General features: G+C 46.6%; 2 protein-coding genes across 3 annotated transcripts; one reads left to right on the plus strand and one right to left on the minus strand.

The window, feature by feature from the left end:
- Positions 1–740: 740 nt before the first annotated feature.
- Positions 741–10,109, minus strand: LOC124484074 (solute carrier family 4 member 1 adaptor protein). The gene is made up of 14 exons (XM_047044788.1): positions 9,208–10,109; positions 8,845–9,055; positions 8,569–8,697; positions 8,342–8,402; positions 8,082–8,221; positions 7,742–7,902; positions 6,394–6,463; positions 5,975–6,164; positions 5,486–5,591; positions 4,939–5,182; positions 4,422–4,517; positions 4,200–4,276; positions 3,882–3,951; positions 741–1,945 (listed from the first exon to the last, which is right to left on the minus strand). The coding sequence occupies exons 1-14, from the start codon at positions 10,024–10,026 to the stop codon at positions 1,896–1,898; spliced, it is 2,424 nt and encodes an 807-aa protein (XP_046900744.1). The 5' UTR covers positions 10,027–10,109; the 3' UTR covers positions 741–1,895.
- Positions 10,110–10,307: 198 nt separating this feature from the next.
- Positions 10,308–13,268, plus strand: supt7l (SPT7 like, STAGA complex subunit gamma). 2 transcript variants are annotated; one of them, XM_047044847.1, is made up of 5 exons: positions 10,308–10,381; positions 10,714–11,172; positions 11,440–11,764; positions 12,020–12,257; positions 12,357–13,268. In XM_047044847.1, the coding sequence occupies exons 2-5, from the start codon at positions 10,742–10,744 to the stop codon at positions 12,641–12,643; spliced, it is 1,281 nt and encodes a 426-aa protein (XP_046900803.1). In that variant the 5' UTR covers positions 10,308–10,381; positions 10,714–10,741; the 3' UTR covers positions 12,644–13,268. The 2 variants fall into 2 exon arrangements, with proteins under 2 accessions (XP_046900803.1, XP_046900811.1); XM_047044855.1 differs by lacking the exon at positions 10,308–10,381 and adding an exon at positions 10,410–10,432.
- Positions 13,269–13,701: the final 433 nt, after the last annotated feature.

Here is a 13,701-nt window from a genome sequence, read left to right on the forward strand (position 1 = left end):
GGTCATCTCTGATCTGAAGTGATTCGACAGGTGACACAATTAACTTCTGTACACCGCTACTAAACCCGTGCTTCCTAGGCATGGTTCTGTCCCTGCATTTCAAGCACCAGCTTGATGGAAATCAGGACGAGGTTCGATTCTCAAGTGATCCTTTTTCCTTCGCCCCGCTCGTCTCTTAGGTCCACTCGGCTAAGCATGGCTACAATGCTAACAGTACACATACTGTTATGTCTGTGTGCAATGTGGAGCAGTATTATCTGTGAAGTAGTGTGTGTGTGTGTGTGTGTGTGTGTGAGAGGTTCAGAGAAGGGGCGGCAGTGTGGAGGGACACAGGACCTGCGTATGTGTCACATTGCAGGCTGCCAACATTGCAGGCTGGTTCCCAGCGTCGCTCACTGGGTCACACAGCGGAACATCTCACCAAATGGCTCAAGCCAATCCCACAAGCCTCTTAGTGCCAGATCAGACACTGAGATGTCCTGTGTGTGTGAGAGAGAATGAACCCCACTGATGTTTGCACCGTTTTGGGGGTAGGTTGAGAGAGACAGAGCCTGCAGTGAAGCAGTCGGGAGGGAATTTGAGAACTAGAGTGGGAGAAAGAGAATGAGTGATGGACAAATATGGGCAGCGAGTTCGTATCTGAAATTCTTTGTGTACAAAAGTGAGGGCATGTGGATACCGTGGACTGAATGTAACAGTGTTCCCCATTCAAATATTGATATATAACACCAAGCCAGAGATTGCGACCATAGGCTATTTTATTATACAAATATGAGCAACACAATACACAGCTATTTTATTGATATGACTAACTGGCCTAACTATGAATGGTTAACTGTCAAGGTTTAAGAGCCTGTGTTGTGAGTTTGGGACTGAAAAGGCTGAGAGGAGCAGGGTGGAACCGAGAGAGACTGAAGCACTGATGTCGTGTGGGATTTCGGGGGCAGCGTAATCCTACTCTCGGCAGATTGCCCCGCAAACATACACACACCAGCCTCCTAATGCTGAGTCACTTGTAATGAAGATCTGGTTAAAAAGAGAAGTGGCGGTGGTGTTATGGGGGGCGGGGCATTGGCAAACAAAGCAACGCGCACAAACCCATTACTGTTAACTTGGCCCATTATCAGCATTTCTTCTTTTTATCCAATAAAGCCTCACAAGTGTCCAGATGGTTAGCAAAGCTGCTTCGACGCTTCTCCCTCCACCACACAGACACACACACACTTTAAAAATAAGGTAACGCCGGCAGTCAGCAGTGTGGGACAGGGTGCTTGAAGATGGCCGAGATGAGCTTTGCTGGTGGCTTAGAGGGAAACCATGAAAGGTACCAGAGCTGCCCTCTGACCAAAATGGGAGCACTCAATGCCTAACAGTTCAGAAAAAGGTGGACAGTTCAAATGGAGAGAAAAATTGACCAATTTTTTTGAGCCAACCCCTTTCCATCTTGGGCAGGAAGAGTGAAGACCGACAGTGTGCCAGTAGAACTGTTGCCTGGAGTAACATCATTTAGAAATCTTCCATTATGCTTATTTGGGCCAAAGTAGTGTTGAGGCCAGTCGGTATTTACAGTAAAGGGAACACAGAGAAACATTCACAAAGCCATTTTCAAAGATGATGGCTGGTTATATAAATCAATCACAACGTTGCCTGTTGACGGCAAAGCAGGGGAGTTGAGTAAATCGGCCACAGATAGTCTGCTTTATGTGTTGAACATCCGTGACCATTGCAAGGATTTCCAGACTGGGTGGAAAGTGGCAGCATGGAAACAGGCCTGAATATGGCAGAAACAGGCCAAGTGCTGTGGGATGTGGAGAGGATGGGCAGAGAGGAGGGCAGTAGGGAGGCTTGAGGAGGGCAGTGTGAAGGCTTGGTGCCTTGTGGCCGCTCGTCTTCTCCTAGTAGCCAAACTTCTCATTGAGGTGAGTACGGCCATCTCCGGACTGACCTGGAGGGACACGGATGAAACGGTCTTTAAGCACCTTACTTTCAACACGGATATCCAATTTCCCAGAACCTCTTTCTGGGAAATTGGATGTCAATAACAGTGAAATACAATTAAAATGAAATACAATAAAACGACAAAATGTATAAAGTGTTTTTCAGGGTGTGGGTTTCTTAACCTCTGTTTTACAGACATGGAGATCTGAATCTCTCTTTGAATCATGCCTTCACCTGAATTTGACAAAATGTCATGTAATGTAACTGTCAATGGCATAAGTTTCTCTTTAACATTCTTGCAAGTAACGCTGTAACCATCATATAAATGTAAAGCTAAACTGTGGGTTACTGCTTGATGTAATCTGAGTGTTTGGCATTAAAGCTGAGTGGCTCTTGGCAAACTTTGAAGCTAATTCTATCGGATGAAAAATAACCAACTTTCTCTCCAGAAGAAAGCAAACTTATCTTATCTCAATAGAATTACTTTGATCTACATTCCTTGGCCAAGGATGAAAATGTTGCTAGAACTCTACCCATTCCCAAATTGGCCAGAAAAGACTGTTTGCTTCCTCTACTTGAGTCTTCAAGTTTTTCCCCGTCTCTCTCCCTCTCCACCCCATGTTCTCCCCCCTCTCTCTCCCTCTCCACCCCATGTTCTCCCCCCTCTCTCTCCCTCTCCACCCCATGTTCTCCCCCCTCTCTCTCCCTCTCCACCCCATGTTCTCCCCCCTCTCTCTCCCTCTCCACCCCATGTTCTCCCCCCTCTCTCTCCCTCTCCCCCCTCTCTCTCCCTCTCCACCCCATGTTCTCCCCCCTCTCTCTCCCTCTCCACCCCATGTTCTCCCCCCTCTCTCTCCCTCTCCACCCCATGTTCTCCCCCCCCACCCCATGTTCTCCCCCCTCTCTCTCCCTCTCCACCCCATGTTCTCCCCCCCCACCCCATGTTCTCCCCCCTCTCTCTCCCTCTCCACCCCATGTTCTCACCCCTCTCTCTCCCTCTCCACCCCATGTTCTCCCCCCTCTCCCTCTCCACCCCATGTTCTCCCCCCTCTCTCTCCCTCTCCACCCCATGTTCTCCCCCCTCTCTCTCCCTCTCCACCCCATGTTCTCCCCCCTCTCTCTCCCTCTCCACCCCATGTTCTCCCCCCTCTCTCTCCCTCTCCACCCCATGTTCTCCCCCCTCTCTCTCCCTCTCCACCCCATGTTCTCCCCCCTCTCTCTCCCTCTCCACCCCATGTTCTCCCCCCTCTCTCTCCCTCTCCACCCCATGTCCTCGCCCTTCCCTCTCCACCCCCCAGGGTCAGGAACACCCCCACAGGGTTGTTGGCATGGTGTGGGAGAAAATACCCCAAATAGTTCCTTTGACGTGGAACCTGATCCTTCTCTAGGCCTACACGAGGATGCCGTTCGATAGACGATGATAAAACACACACTGCAGAACTGGAATACATTGAAAAGAATCCCAGAGAGCAATGCGGCACATCCAAGAATGTCTAATGAAACATTTGAATGACTGTGGCATCAGTTCCTCCTATCTTTGACTTTGATGGGACAGTCACCTCCCTGCTCTGATGTCAACCCATTAAATGGGCAGTTAAGACTAAGCCGAGCCTAATCAAGTTCATTGTGCGTGGCCCTTTGATCATCTCACATGTCTGACCTGGTCAACAAGGCAGGTGTTTGACATAAGGCTGAACCTCGCTAGTCAAGTTTCTCGATTTGTTTAATGCATTACTGGATAGATTATGGTCTTTTAATGGGGACCAAATAACAACATAAATTTCCGAATTTAGGTGTTGGAGGAATAGCCAATGTTGTTGAATTATTTAAATGATTTGTGTGATTTAAAGTGGTCCTAGACAACCTTTGGAATCTGAATAGACAGTCAGGCGAGACGGAACAATATTATGTTAAAATAAATGTAGCTGAAATGGTGTTATTACCTTCAGGGGGTACCCAGACACAATAGTCTGGATCATCTTCAGGGTACTGAGCTGATAGAGTATCTGGAGCCTAGTGGAGAAACACACACACACACAATTATAAAATGCTGACACAACATGGTTGTTTCTTTTGGGGGAAAAAAGGTACGATATACAGTCAACATTACGTTTGTCTTGTCTCATACAAGGTTGGAGAGTGTTGGCATGGCATAAGATCTTTATCAATTGATTTGGCGTACATTCAGCAAACTGAGGGTTGTCTCATCTCAAAATGGTTGACAAACTTTGTGCTTCCGTGTGTAATGTTCTGTTACTTACTCTGCTGGGACCAGAGGCTTTCTTTTTCCCAGCCTTCTTGGGGCCTGGCTTGGCCGCTGTATCCTCCTCACCCCCCTCTGTGAGGGGGGAAAAAAGGTGAGTTGTTTCAAACGGTTGACAAGGGGCACGCAGAAACGTCTGACTCGCAGATTCAACCCTCAGATACAGAGTTGGATAAAATGACAAAGACCTTCGTGAACCCAGTCGCACGGACAGACCGACCTGAACTTGGTCGGGTCTTCTTTACATTCCGGACGAGTGCCTGGTCCACCGTTTCTGTCGTGTCCTCCACATGTGTCCTCTGTGTTGGCCCTCTCCCTAGATGAGAAAAAGACATTGACTGCCACCCTTCAAAATACATCCAAAACCACTCCATCCATGGTATGGAAAGACAGGAAGACAGGAAGACATTTGCAGAATGGTGTGCCTCGTACAAATGACATTACAATTACACACCACTGACACCTAGTGGTGCAGCACAATAACGAGACACAACCTTAATTTTGAAGAGTTATGACTGACGTTTATTGTCGAAAATAAAATACAAAAATTACAAATCCTAAATGAAAGAGGAAATACTGAAGTATTAAAAGGTACTGCGGCCTAAATACTTTATTCATTCCCGATGGGGGAAATTGCAACAGTACTGCTATTGCTTCAAGTGCTCTGCGTACTACAGTGCCCGGGGCCTGCAGTGGTAGTTACTACTAGCGCTTGTGGTTAGTACTGTGTATTCTACCTCTGGGTTTGGGAGACTGTGTCGGTTCCTCGCTGTGCTGTCTGGAGGCCTCGGGAGAGGTGCTTTGGCTGGGCTGCAGGGGCCCGCTCGGAACATCTGGAACGTCTTCAAGCCCTTTGTTGTCGTTCTCCTTTTCTTCCCTCTTCCACTCCTCCTCCTCCTCCTCCTCCTCCTCCGCTCCTGACGGAAGGCTTTTCATGTTGAAAAGCTCAGGAGGCAGGTTGGGTCGCTTCGGGGGTAACTTCTGAGGGAGGGGATACAAGAGAGTGAATGAGTGCATGAGAGAGAGACACACACAGAGACACACACACAGAGAGACACACACAGAGACACACACAGAGAGACACACACAGAGAGAGACAGAGAGGGTCAGAGTAGGAGGCAAGAAACAGAAAAAAGCAGAACAGAGTGGGAATGAAGAAGGCGAGTAGAAAAGGAAATAAAAAACAATGTGAGTAGGGGTAATAGACGTGTGCCTTTTGCGCAAAAAACAAACAAGATGGTGTTCCTTTGATGAGCGCACGTCCATGACTCTTATTGGACATACCCCGATGGTGCCGGTCTTCAGTTTGAACTTGCTGCCTCCCTTCATTGCACCAAACAGTGGCAGGGACTTCTTAGGCTTCTGGGGCTCTGAAGACCCGCCCTCTAAACTATGGAGAGATCAAATAAGGCAGCAAAGTAAAAACAAAGATTACAAACAAACATTTACAAAAACAAAGATTTTAATGGACTCAACTTGATTGAAACATTAAACTATCCAATATCATGTTCTCTCAAAGTAAGAGTCTATGATTGCAAGTCAAATATTATTAACATTGGGACGTTAGGATGTTGATATTAATATTAATGTTTATAGTTTGACCATTATGTTTAAACTGTTGCTACAGTTACTTGTGATATACGATTGTAGCATATGATTTGGGCATAAGATAAACAAGAAATGTCTCGAATGTCTTCACTCGTTTCATTGTCCGTTGTTTGTTAATCACTTTTCCATAAGGATGGCGGGCCTGCCTCAGCTTCGCTCTCTCACCTGGGCTGCAGCGAGGGCAACTGGGCAGGCCGAGTCAGCTCCACCAGCCTGCGGACCCTCTGGGCCTCCTTGCGCAGGTCGGCCACATGCACGTGGAGCTTGCGGCGTTCCACGGCGTCCATTGCGGCCTCCTTTCGCACCTCGCTCATGAAGGCGTCCAGTGGGTCCTCTGAAGATGCATGGGAACCGTCTAGGAGTCGGGGCGAGATGGGACTTAGGGCAGGTGGGAACTGTACACACACACTAAATATTGTAAAGACATCCGAACAGGGTACCCGTCCACACTTGTACAGGAAAAGCCCCGTTTTCATCCCCCGTTATTACACTGGGGGATGAAACACTTAATGCTCAGAGGGGTCTCTCCATCTCTCTCCAGCGCACAGTCACCATCTGTCAGCTTTTTGGGCCACAGCACACACCTCTGCCTGCAGAGCTCAGCTTGTTCTGGGTCTCGGCCAGCTCCTTCTCCACAGCTGCCAGCTTGGCCACCTAGTGAGTCAACACACCAGTTAACCCGCCATCTGACAATGCTGCACACAGTCAATCCTTTGAAAGCTGTTTCCAAAATCAACCCACAGGACTAATAAGTGTGGGACAGATTTCCAACACTACAAGTCTTGTTTTTTTTTTTTTTGTCAACACAACACACCAGGGGTCTCATTTATAAAACTGTGCTTCGGAATTCTTACTAAAAGTGTACGTATGCCCAAAAGCCTAAAATGGCGTACGCCCTGAACACGCCCGTTTTTAACTAGAAATGGTCAATGCAAAGCACCTCATGAATGCTAATCCAGTATATTAATGGCCCTGGCATGCGATTGTTCTTACATGACCTTATGTTGAATCATGACGTCAGGAGGGAGAAGAACAAAAAGGCGCAACTGCTCAGACACTGACATTTAAATACTTGTAGGGAGGTGGAGGAGTGAAAAAACACAGTAGGCCTATTTGGTGGCCACAGCAGCGGGATCACCAATAAATAAAAAAGCAATGCGAGGTGTAACAATTTGAAAAGAAAAGCGTATCCGTAAACACACGTTTCTTCATGCCGGTTTTGTTATAAACAGTATTAAAGTTTGGACTGATAACGAGGACGTAGTGTAGAAGGTGCATTAATGAACGTCTGTTTTTGACATATGATGACATGCACCGTATTAAATAAATATATTTAGTTATAGGCTACACAGTGTGTTTTGCAGTTATGTAAAGGTAGGATAATGTGATGTTATCCTGTATTCTATACAGTCAGGGCATCTCCCCCTCCTGCACTCCCGTAGTGGACAATCTGAAGGTGAAACAGCGCTGAATTCTGATTTAAAATTTGAGTTGGATTGTACAAGGTGTTTATGGAACAATTATCACCCAGTACAAGCGCATATAATACTGCTGGATGTAATCTTCATAATAATTATGAAATAGAGTGAACAAAACGTGAGGAAAACAAACTATAAATATTACGATTATAATCGTTCTTCCCACATTTACTTTCTGCAGTCTGACTACAGTACGGTCATCTGCGTCGCCAATTCCCATTGTTTCTAAAATGTCCGTAAGCCTACGGATGGGTCTGCGTGGAGGACCGCACATTCTCCCGTCAAGTTAGTTTTTTTATAAATCACAACCTTTGGGTGGGAAGTGGCGTACGCACATTTTCAGCCCCGTTTTGTGCGTCCGCAACGTTTATAAATGAGACCCCAGAGCTTTATTTACGATTTCATGATTCCGTCTAAAGGTCATATATCAGGTGGGATGATTGGAGTTCTTTACCAGTGACTCGTAGGTGTCCGGTCTCTCCTCAATCTTTCCCGCCTTCTTCATGCGCTCCTGACGCTTCTTCTCCACAGCGCCGGTTCTGTCCAGGAAGGTGTCATCATCACTGTCGTAGTAGTCCTCATCCTCCCAGTTTTTCTTCTTGCGCTTCCGGGATACTGCACAGAAAAGGGTTGTTGGTTAGTTCAAGTTCCTGTAGGTCCAATGGCATTGTGGGACCCGTTGTGATAAAGGCTGTTCTGAAGTATATTGAGATATTTCCTCCAGAAGTCACCACATTTACTAACAGTCTCTGATCAGATGAACTATAATTCCCAGAAGGCAATTTGGTGGCCACCTGCTTCCTGTCTGAGCAGCCCCCGGGCCTCAAGGGTCCGACACGCTTCCAGGGAGCATAGGATGGCCGCCTCCTTCTTCTTGCCTGTGTGTGTTACCTCAGCAACCAACTGCTTTCCCATGGCGTCATCCACAGGGAGTCTGCAAACAGACATCGTCATATATCAAAATTCTATAACACACATTGTACATAGATATATTTGCACATTTCAATTTTCCACCAATTTTGACCAAATGTACTTGTGTACGAAATGTACTTACCTTACTCGACAGAGCCAGGTACCATGATTTTTATCCTCATATTCAAACTCTAGCTCTTCTCCTGCGGCACACACAAATTGACCCTTCAGTTTAGGACTAATCCCCCCCCCCTCTCCCAGTCCCACCCCCCTTCCCCTTTGTTTGGCTTCAACTAGGCTCCATCAACATTAGCCTGGACCTGCTGTTGGGGACAGTAAAACATGACTTCTCTCCATATGGAACCTGACCTTCTCTGTCGTAGAAGCCCTGTAGGGCCTTCTTGGGGTCCTTCAGGTAGGCCGCCTCCTGGTCCTCCTGGAACTCCGTGGCAAACGGGTTCTCTTCGCTCTCGTCCTCCTCAGGAGCTGCCTCCTCAGCTGGATGGATACGCGATCAAGAATGGGAATTGAGACATCACGGTGAGAGCAGCCGCTCCACCAAATAAGTTCACCCACCACGAGGACATGTGATGTTCATTCTCTGACCACTGTCTGATTCTGATGAAGTGTACATCTCAGGCTTACCCATTCCCCAGGAGCAGCCAGAGTCGTCCTTGCCAGAGAGCTTTGCCCGGGACCTGTTTCCTTTCACTTCTCCCTCTTCCATCTCTTCATCAGAGTCGTCCGAGTCACTCTCGAGCATTCTCTTCTCCAGGATCTCACGCTGCTTCCTAGCTCGCTCACGCAACTCTGTCACTGTCAGTTCTGACTCTGCCTCCTCATCAAAGTCTGGACCCTGCAGACAACAGACATGGCCAAACGTTTCAGGACTACAGATAATGACAGTTGAGGATTTCTTTGCTCTTGTAGAAATTTAACCAATTCAAAAGGGACATTTGCACAGGGCGGTTATACATATTTCCTGGTTATATTTAATGTTATATTTACCTGTAGGATGAAAAGTCTTGTGCTTCCTCCGAATTTTAGGACGTGTCCAACACGTACCCTGATATAAGTCTTCGGTGGTACCTTGTTCTTATTTACAACAGTGCCATGCGTGCTGCCCAAGTCATAAACGTAGAATCCCCTCTCTTCTCCCATCTCCTCGTCGTCACCTGAGCGCCCACGATACTGTACGACGGCATGGTATCTAGAGATGGACGGGTGTTCTAAGGAAATATCACACACGGGTAGTCGTCCGACCACGAAATAACTATTTTGAGTAAGGGGGATGGCGTCAACTATGGTGCCGTTTTTGAGGATTTCCAACGAATACGAGTTATCTGGTGCTACTCCACCCCATTGGGGTTCTGTGTACGGTATAGGAGGATGAGGTTTAAATTTGCCAGCCGGCGGTGCTTTAGGTAATCTAGCTTTGAGATCGTGTCTTGGTTTAACAGGTGCAATATGGGTCTTCTCTTTGTCTTCATGTTTGTCTTCGAAGTCAGCGTTTTGGGGCGTCTTCTGGTCAATGCTCGGCGTGGGCAAACTCGTCTCGTTTAATGTAGCTGTTGGGTCATTTGAAAGTAATTCATCTGTGGCTGTGAGTTGTGCCTTTTCGCTGGTGCTTGGCTCGTGAGTGGGCTTTCCTGCTGTATTTGACGCAACAGCACCACGTTTGATAAGAAGGGAAGGTGCTGCAAAAAGAGCTGGTTTCTTGAAAGGGTCATCTGGCTCTTGAGCGTTATTAGTTTCATCTTCTTTATCATTGTTTTCATTCTCGTTTTCTATACCCACAGCCGCTACTGTGTCCAATTCAGTGTCCATACCGCCTTCTGTATTTATTATAAACTCCCGAAAGCATGAAGCAGGCTTCTGGCCGACGTATGTTTGGTACGGCTATCAAATACTTCCCTCCAGACCAACAAGATATTATATGTGGATGAGAGTTTTACCCTTAAATATAACAATTCAGTATATACTATGTATTATTTATGTATTTATTTATCTAAATGTCGGTACATTTAACTGTATGTTTATGCCAAAACGTTTATAACTGCTTTTATAAAATGACTTAAATGATTGTGGAACAAATATAATTGAGCTCACCCGGTTTATTTAGAAGAACGGACAACTCATTGCTGAAGTTGTTCGGATTACAACAATCTTCTCTGAAAATATTGTAAGCGTACGCTGTCTAAGCATCCATGTAAATTGTATTCATCTATAAACTGTACGTGAAATTGTAATGGTGGTAAACGAAGTCAGGCTTCTTTATTCGCAAACAAATAACTAACAATTCGTTGCCAAACTAGTCTGGGTTGTGTGATGTGATGGGAGGGCTTGCTTTTTCCTCCCGTTGTTTAATCGACAGAATTTAAGTGCTTATTTATATTTCTAATCATTATGTCAGATATGGCTAGTGGCTTAAATATATACCGTTCCTTGACCCTGACCACCAAAATACTTTTAAACTGTTAGAAATATAATGTAATGTAAATCTGCTTCATTCAGTCTTAACCTCAGCTCGGAAAACATCAGAATGATGCGTTACTGGGGCGAGATTCCTGGACCAGCGGGAGCTCCCCCGAGTCGCAGCTCGTTCGACCTACTCCAGCGCGAGTTTCGCTCCGTAGAAATGCAAGATCCACCTTTGCACCAGCCTTCAGCTCAACGTCCCCGACCCACTACAATGTTGGACATCCCCTCGGAGCCCTGCAGCCTCACAATCCACACCGTTCAGCTGTGCCAGCATGTTCGACGCCTCCGTGCCCTCCTGACCACGGCTCAAACCCCGGGCCAGAGTTTGACCCCCTCAGAAGGCAGTGGAAACAGGCTGGAGGAGATGGATGCCCTGCCAATGAGCCCACCCACACCACCAGCTGTTCCAGATGACCTGCTGCCCCTGGACAGCAAAGCTCCTCGGCATCCGTTTCAGCTGCGCCACAGTGACCCAGAGAGCGAATTCTACAAGTAAGATTTACCAATTCAATTGAGTGTCAGCCTTTTCAATAACCACAATCATATTATTATGCATTCAAGGCACCTTGAGTGAAGCCGTTTTCATGCACCAGTTAGACTGTCAATTCAGTGTCTGTGTGACACAGGTGCAATGGAAAGCATGTGTAACCATGATCACACCTTGGCTTAATTCGCAAATTCTATGCAAGTAATCTCCTATATTTACTCGCACTCTTTCCCTCTTAAAATGTCTATCCTTCTCCTGCTCCACCCCATCAGGGGCAAAGGCGAGCCCGTTACCGAGTTGAGCTGGCCCTCCTGCCGGCAACTCTTGTACCAGTCCGTAGCCACAGTGCTAGCCCACGCCGGCTTCGATTCAGCCCAGGAAAGTGTGCTTGAGACCCTTACTGACCTGGCCCATGAGCACTACCTGAAACTCAGCCGGCTGCTTCGGGTGGCAGTGGACCGCGAAGCCCGCCTGGGAACCAGCCCCTTCCCCGACGTGGTGGAGCAGGTGTTCCACGAGATGGGAATTGGAAGCGTGTTGGCTCTGCAGCGCTTCTGGCAAGTACGCATCAAGGATTACCACAACTACATGCTCCGGGTGAGGATCTTTTGTTCAAGTCGCTAGGTTTAGGTTAACGGTTGTACAATGTGTTTTGATGTGAAGTCGTGTGATTTGAAACGATCCCCTTTCTGGCGTCAAACGAAATAACTGGCATGGTTTTCGCAATGGATAGACATATTTCTATATTTAAGTGTAGACACAGTAGTGTAAATATCAAGAGGCAAGATGAACCTCTTAGTCATCCACAATCATGAAACAAGTAACAGTTCTGTCAAAATGCACTCTTCCCAGATGAGTAAGGAGATGTCAGATGAGTATGAAAGACTGGTAAACCCAGAGAAGGCCCTGGAGGACTCCAAGCCTCCCCGGATCAAAGAGGAGCCAATGAGCGACATCTCCTTCCCTGTCAGCGAAGAGCCCGAGGCGGACCTGGCCTCCGGAGACCAGTCCCTGCCTATAGGGGTACTGGGAGCCCATGGAGAAAGACTGGCTGGGGGTCTGGAGGGGGAACATTCACCGCACATCTCAGGTAAAATAACTTACTGCTACTCATGGCTATTAATGTCTTGACGTCATCACTAATTTATTTTCTTTCCTTTTCCTCTCCCACACGCAAACGTTTATGCAGGTGGAGGCGGAGCAAACAGCTCCCCCTTGTGGCCACAGGTGAAGATGGAGCCCCAGGATGGCGAGGAGGGACAGGGGTCAGGCCACCACCACCACCACGGGGTCCTAGGTAGTGATGTCTTTGAGGAAGGGGGGCCCATGTCCACCATGAGTGAGTCTGGGGGAGGAATGGCCCCATCCCCTGGTGGGGGTTCTGATGCCAGCTATGGCTCACACTCTCCTGACTCCCTCATGAGCGCCTCCCCCGTGTTCAACCAGAGGCCCAGGAAACGCATGAAGAAGATGTGAGGCGTGGCCTCGCAGCCCTGTTAAGCCAGGCATAATGTGGCAAGATGGTGTGAGCTTGAATGGAGTTAAGGCAGATAACCTCAGTTTTATATCGAGAGTAGGTTTTGTAACTTGATGCTGAAATTATGTAACGTAGCAGCACATTGACAGTTTCACATACTAGACAGGACAGTCAGACAAAGGACTTCTGGAAAACTGTCATCAATGGAGAGCATCACACAGACTTCAGTCATGTAGCTGTGGAACAAACCCAAGGGAAAACATACTGTAATCCCAGTAGCTATGTGAGGTTGGGTCATTCGAGGGTCAAGACAAGGGTCAAAGCTAGAGACAGGCACCCAGGTTAGCATTTTGACTTATTTTGTGTAACTTGTCATTGTTTTGATTTTTTAAGTTGACACAATAATAAATATACTTTGTAAAGTGTTTGGTTTTCATACTTAAGATAAATATGTAATTGAAATGAAGACTTGATTTATGTCAAGAATAAATGTTTGTTTTACTACATCAAACAAAAGAAATGTACAAGTCAAAAACTTTGCCAAGCATGTGACATTGATCAATTATAAATCATTTGCATGGTCCCTCATATTCCTACTTTGTAGAACCTATTAAATCTTGTTTTTCAAGCAATTGTCTTTCAACGTAAACTCTACAACGTTGTCATACCCTGTAAAGAACAGCAGTCAGCATGCGTGACTGACAAAAGGACAACTATTTATAAACAACATCCCTTTCCTTCTCTCCTTAACGTACAACAGGATCAATTTTCATTAGCTCATTACGTGTTGATATTCGCCAAACTGGTGGCATTCGGATAAATTAGCATGTGTAAACTATAATGGAACAGTTATCCAAGTGCAATGCCAGGGGTAATTAGAGCTTGATGTCTGCTTCAAAAAGCAAAGGGACATCAATCATGACTTAATGGAAAATTGATTACAATGTGCATATATCTGCATGCTTAATGAGCAAGTTATTTCATTTCCAGGTAGAGGCTTTTCCTTAAACTTTTGTGCTTAATACTTCCAAAGCTGCATGTTGGAATTAACTTAAAG

This window comes from Hypomesus transpacificus, chromosome 3, assembly GCF_021917145.1.
Source record: "Hypomesus transpacificus isolate Combined female chromosome 3, fHypTra1, whole genome shotgun sequence".
NCBI classification, from domain to species: domain Eukaryota; kingdom Metazoa; phylum Chordata; class Actinopteri; order Osmeriformes; family Osmeridae; genus Hypomesus; species Hypomesus transpacificus.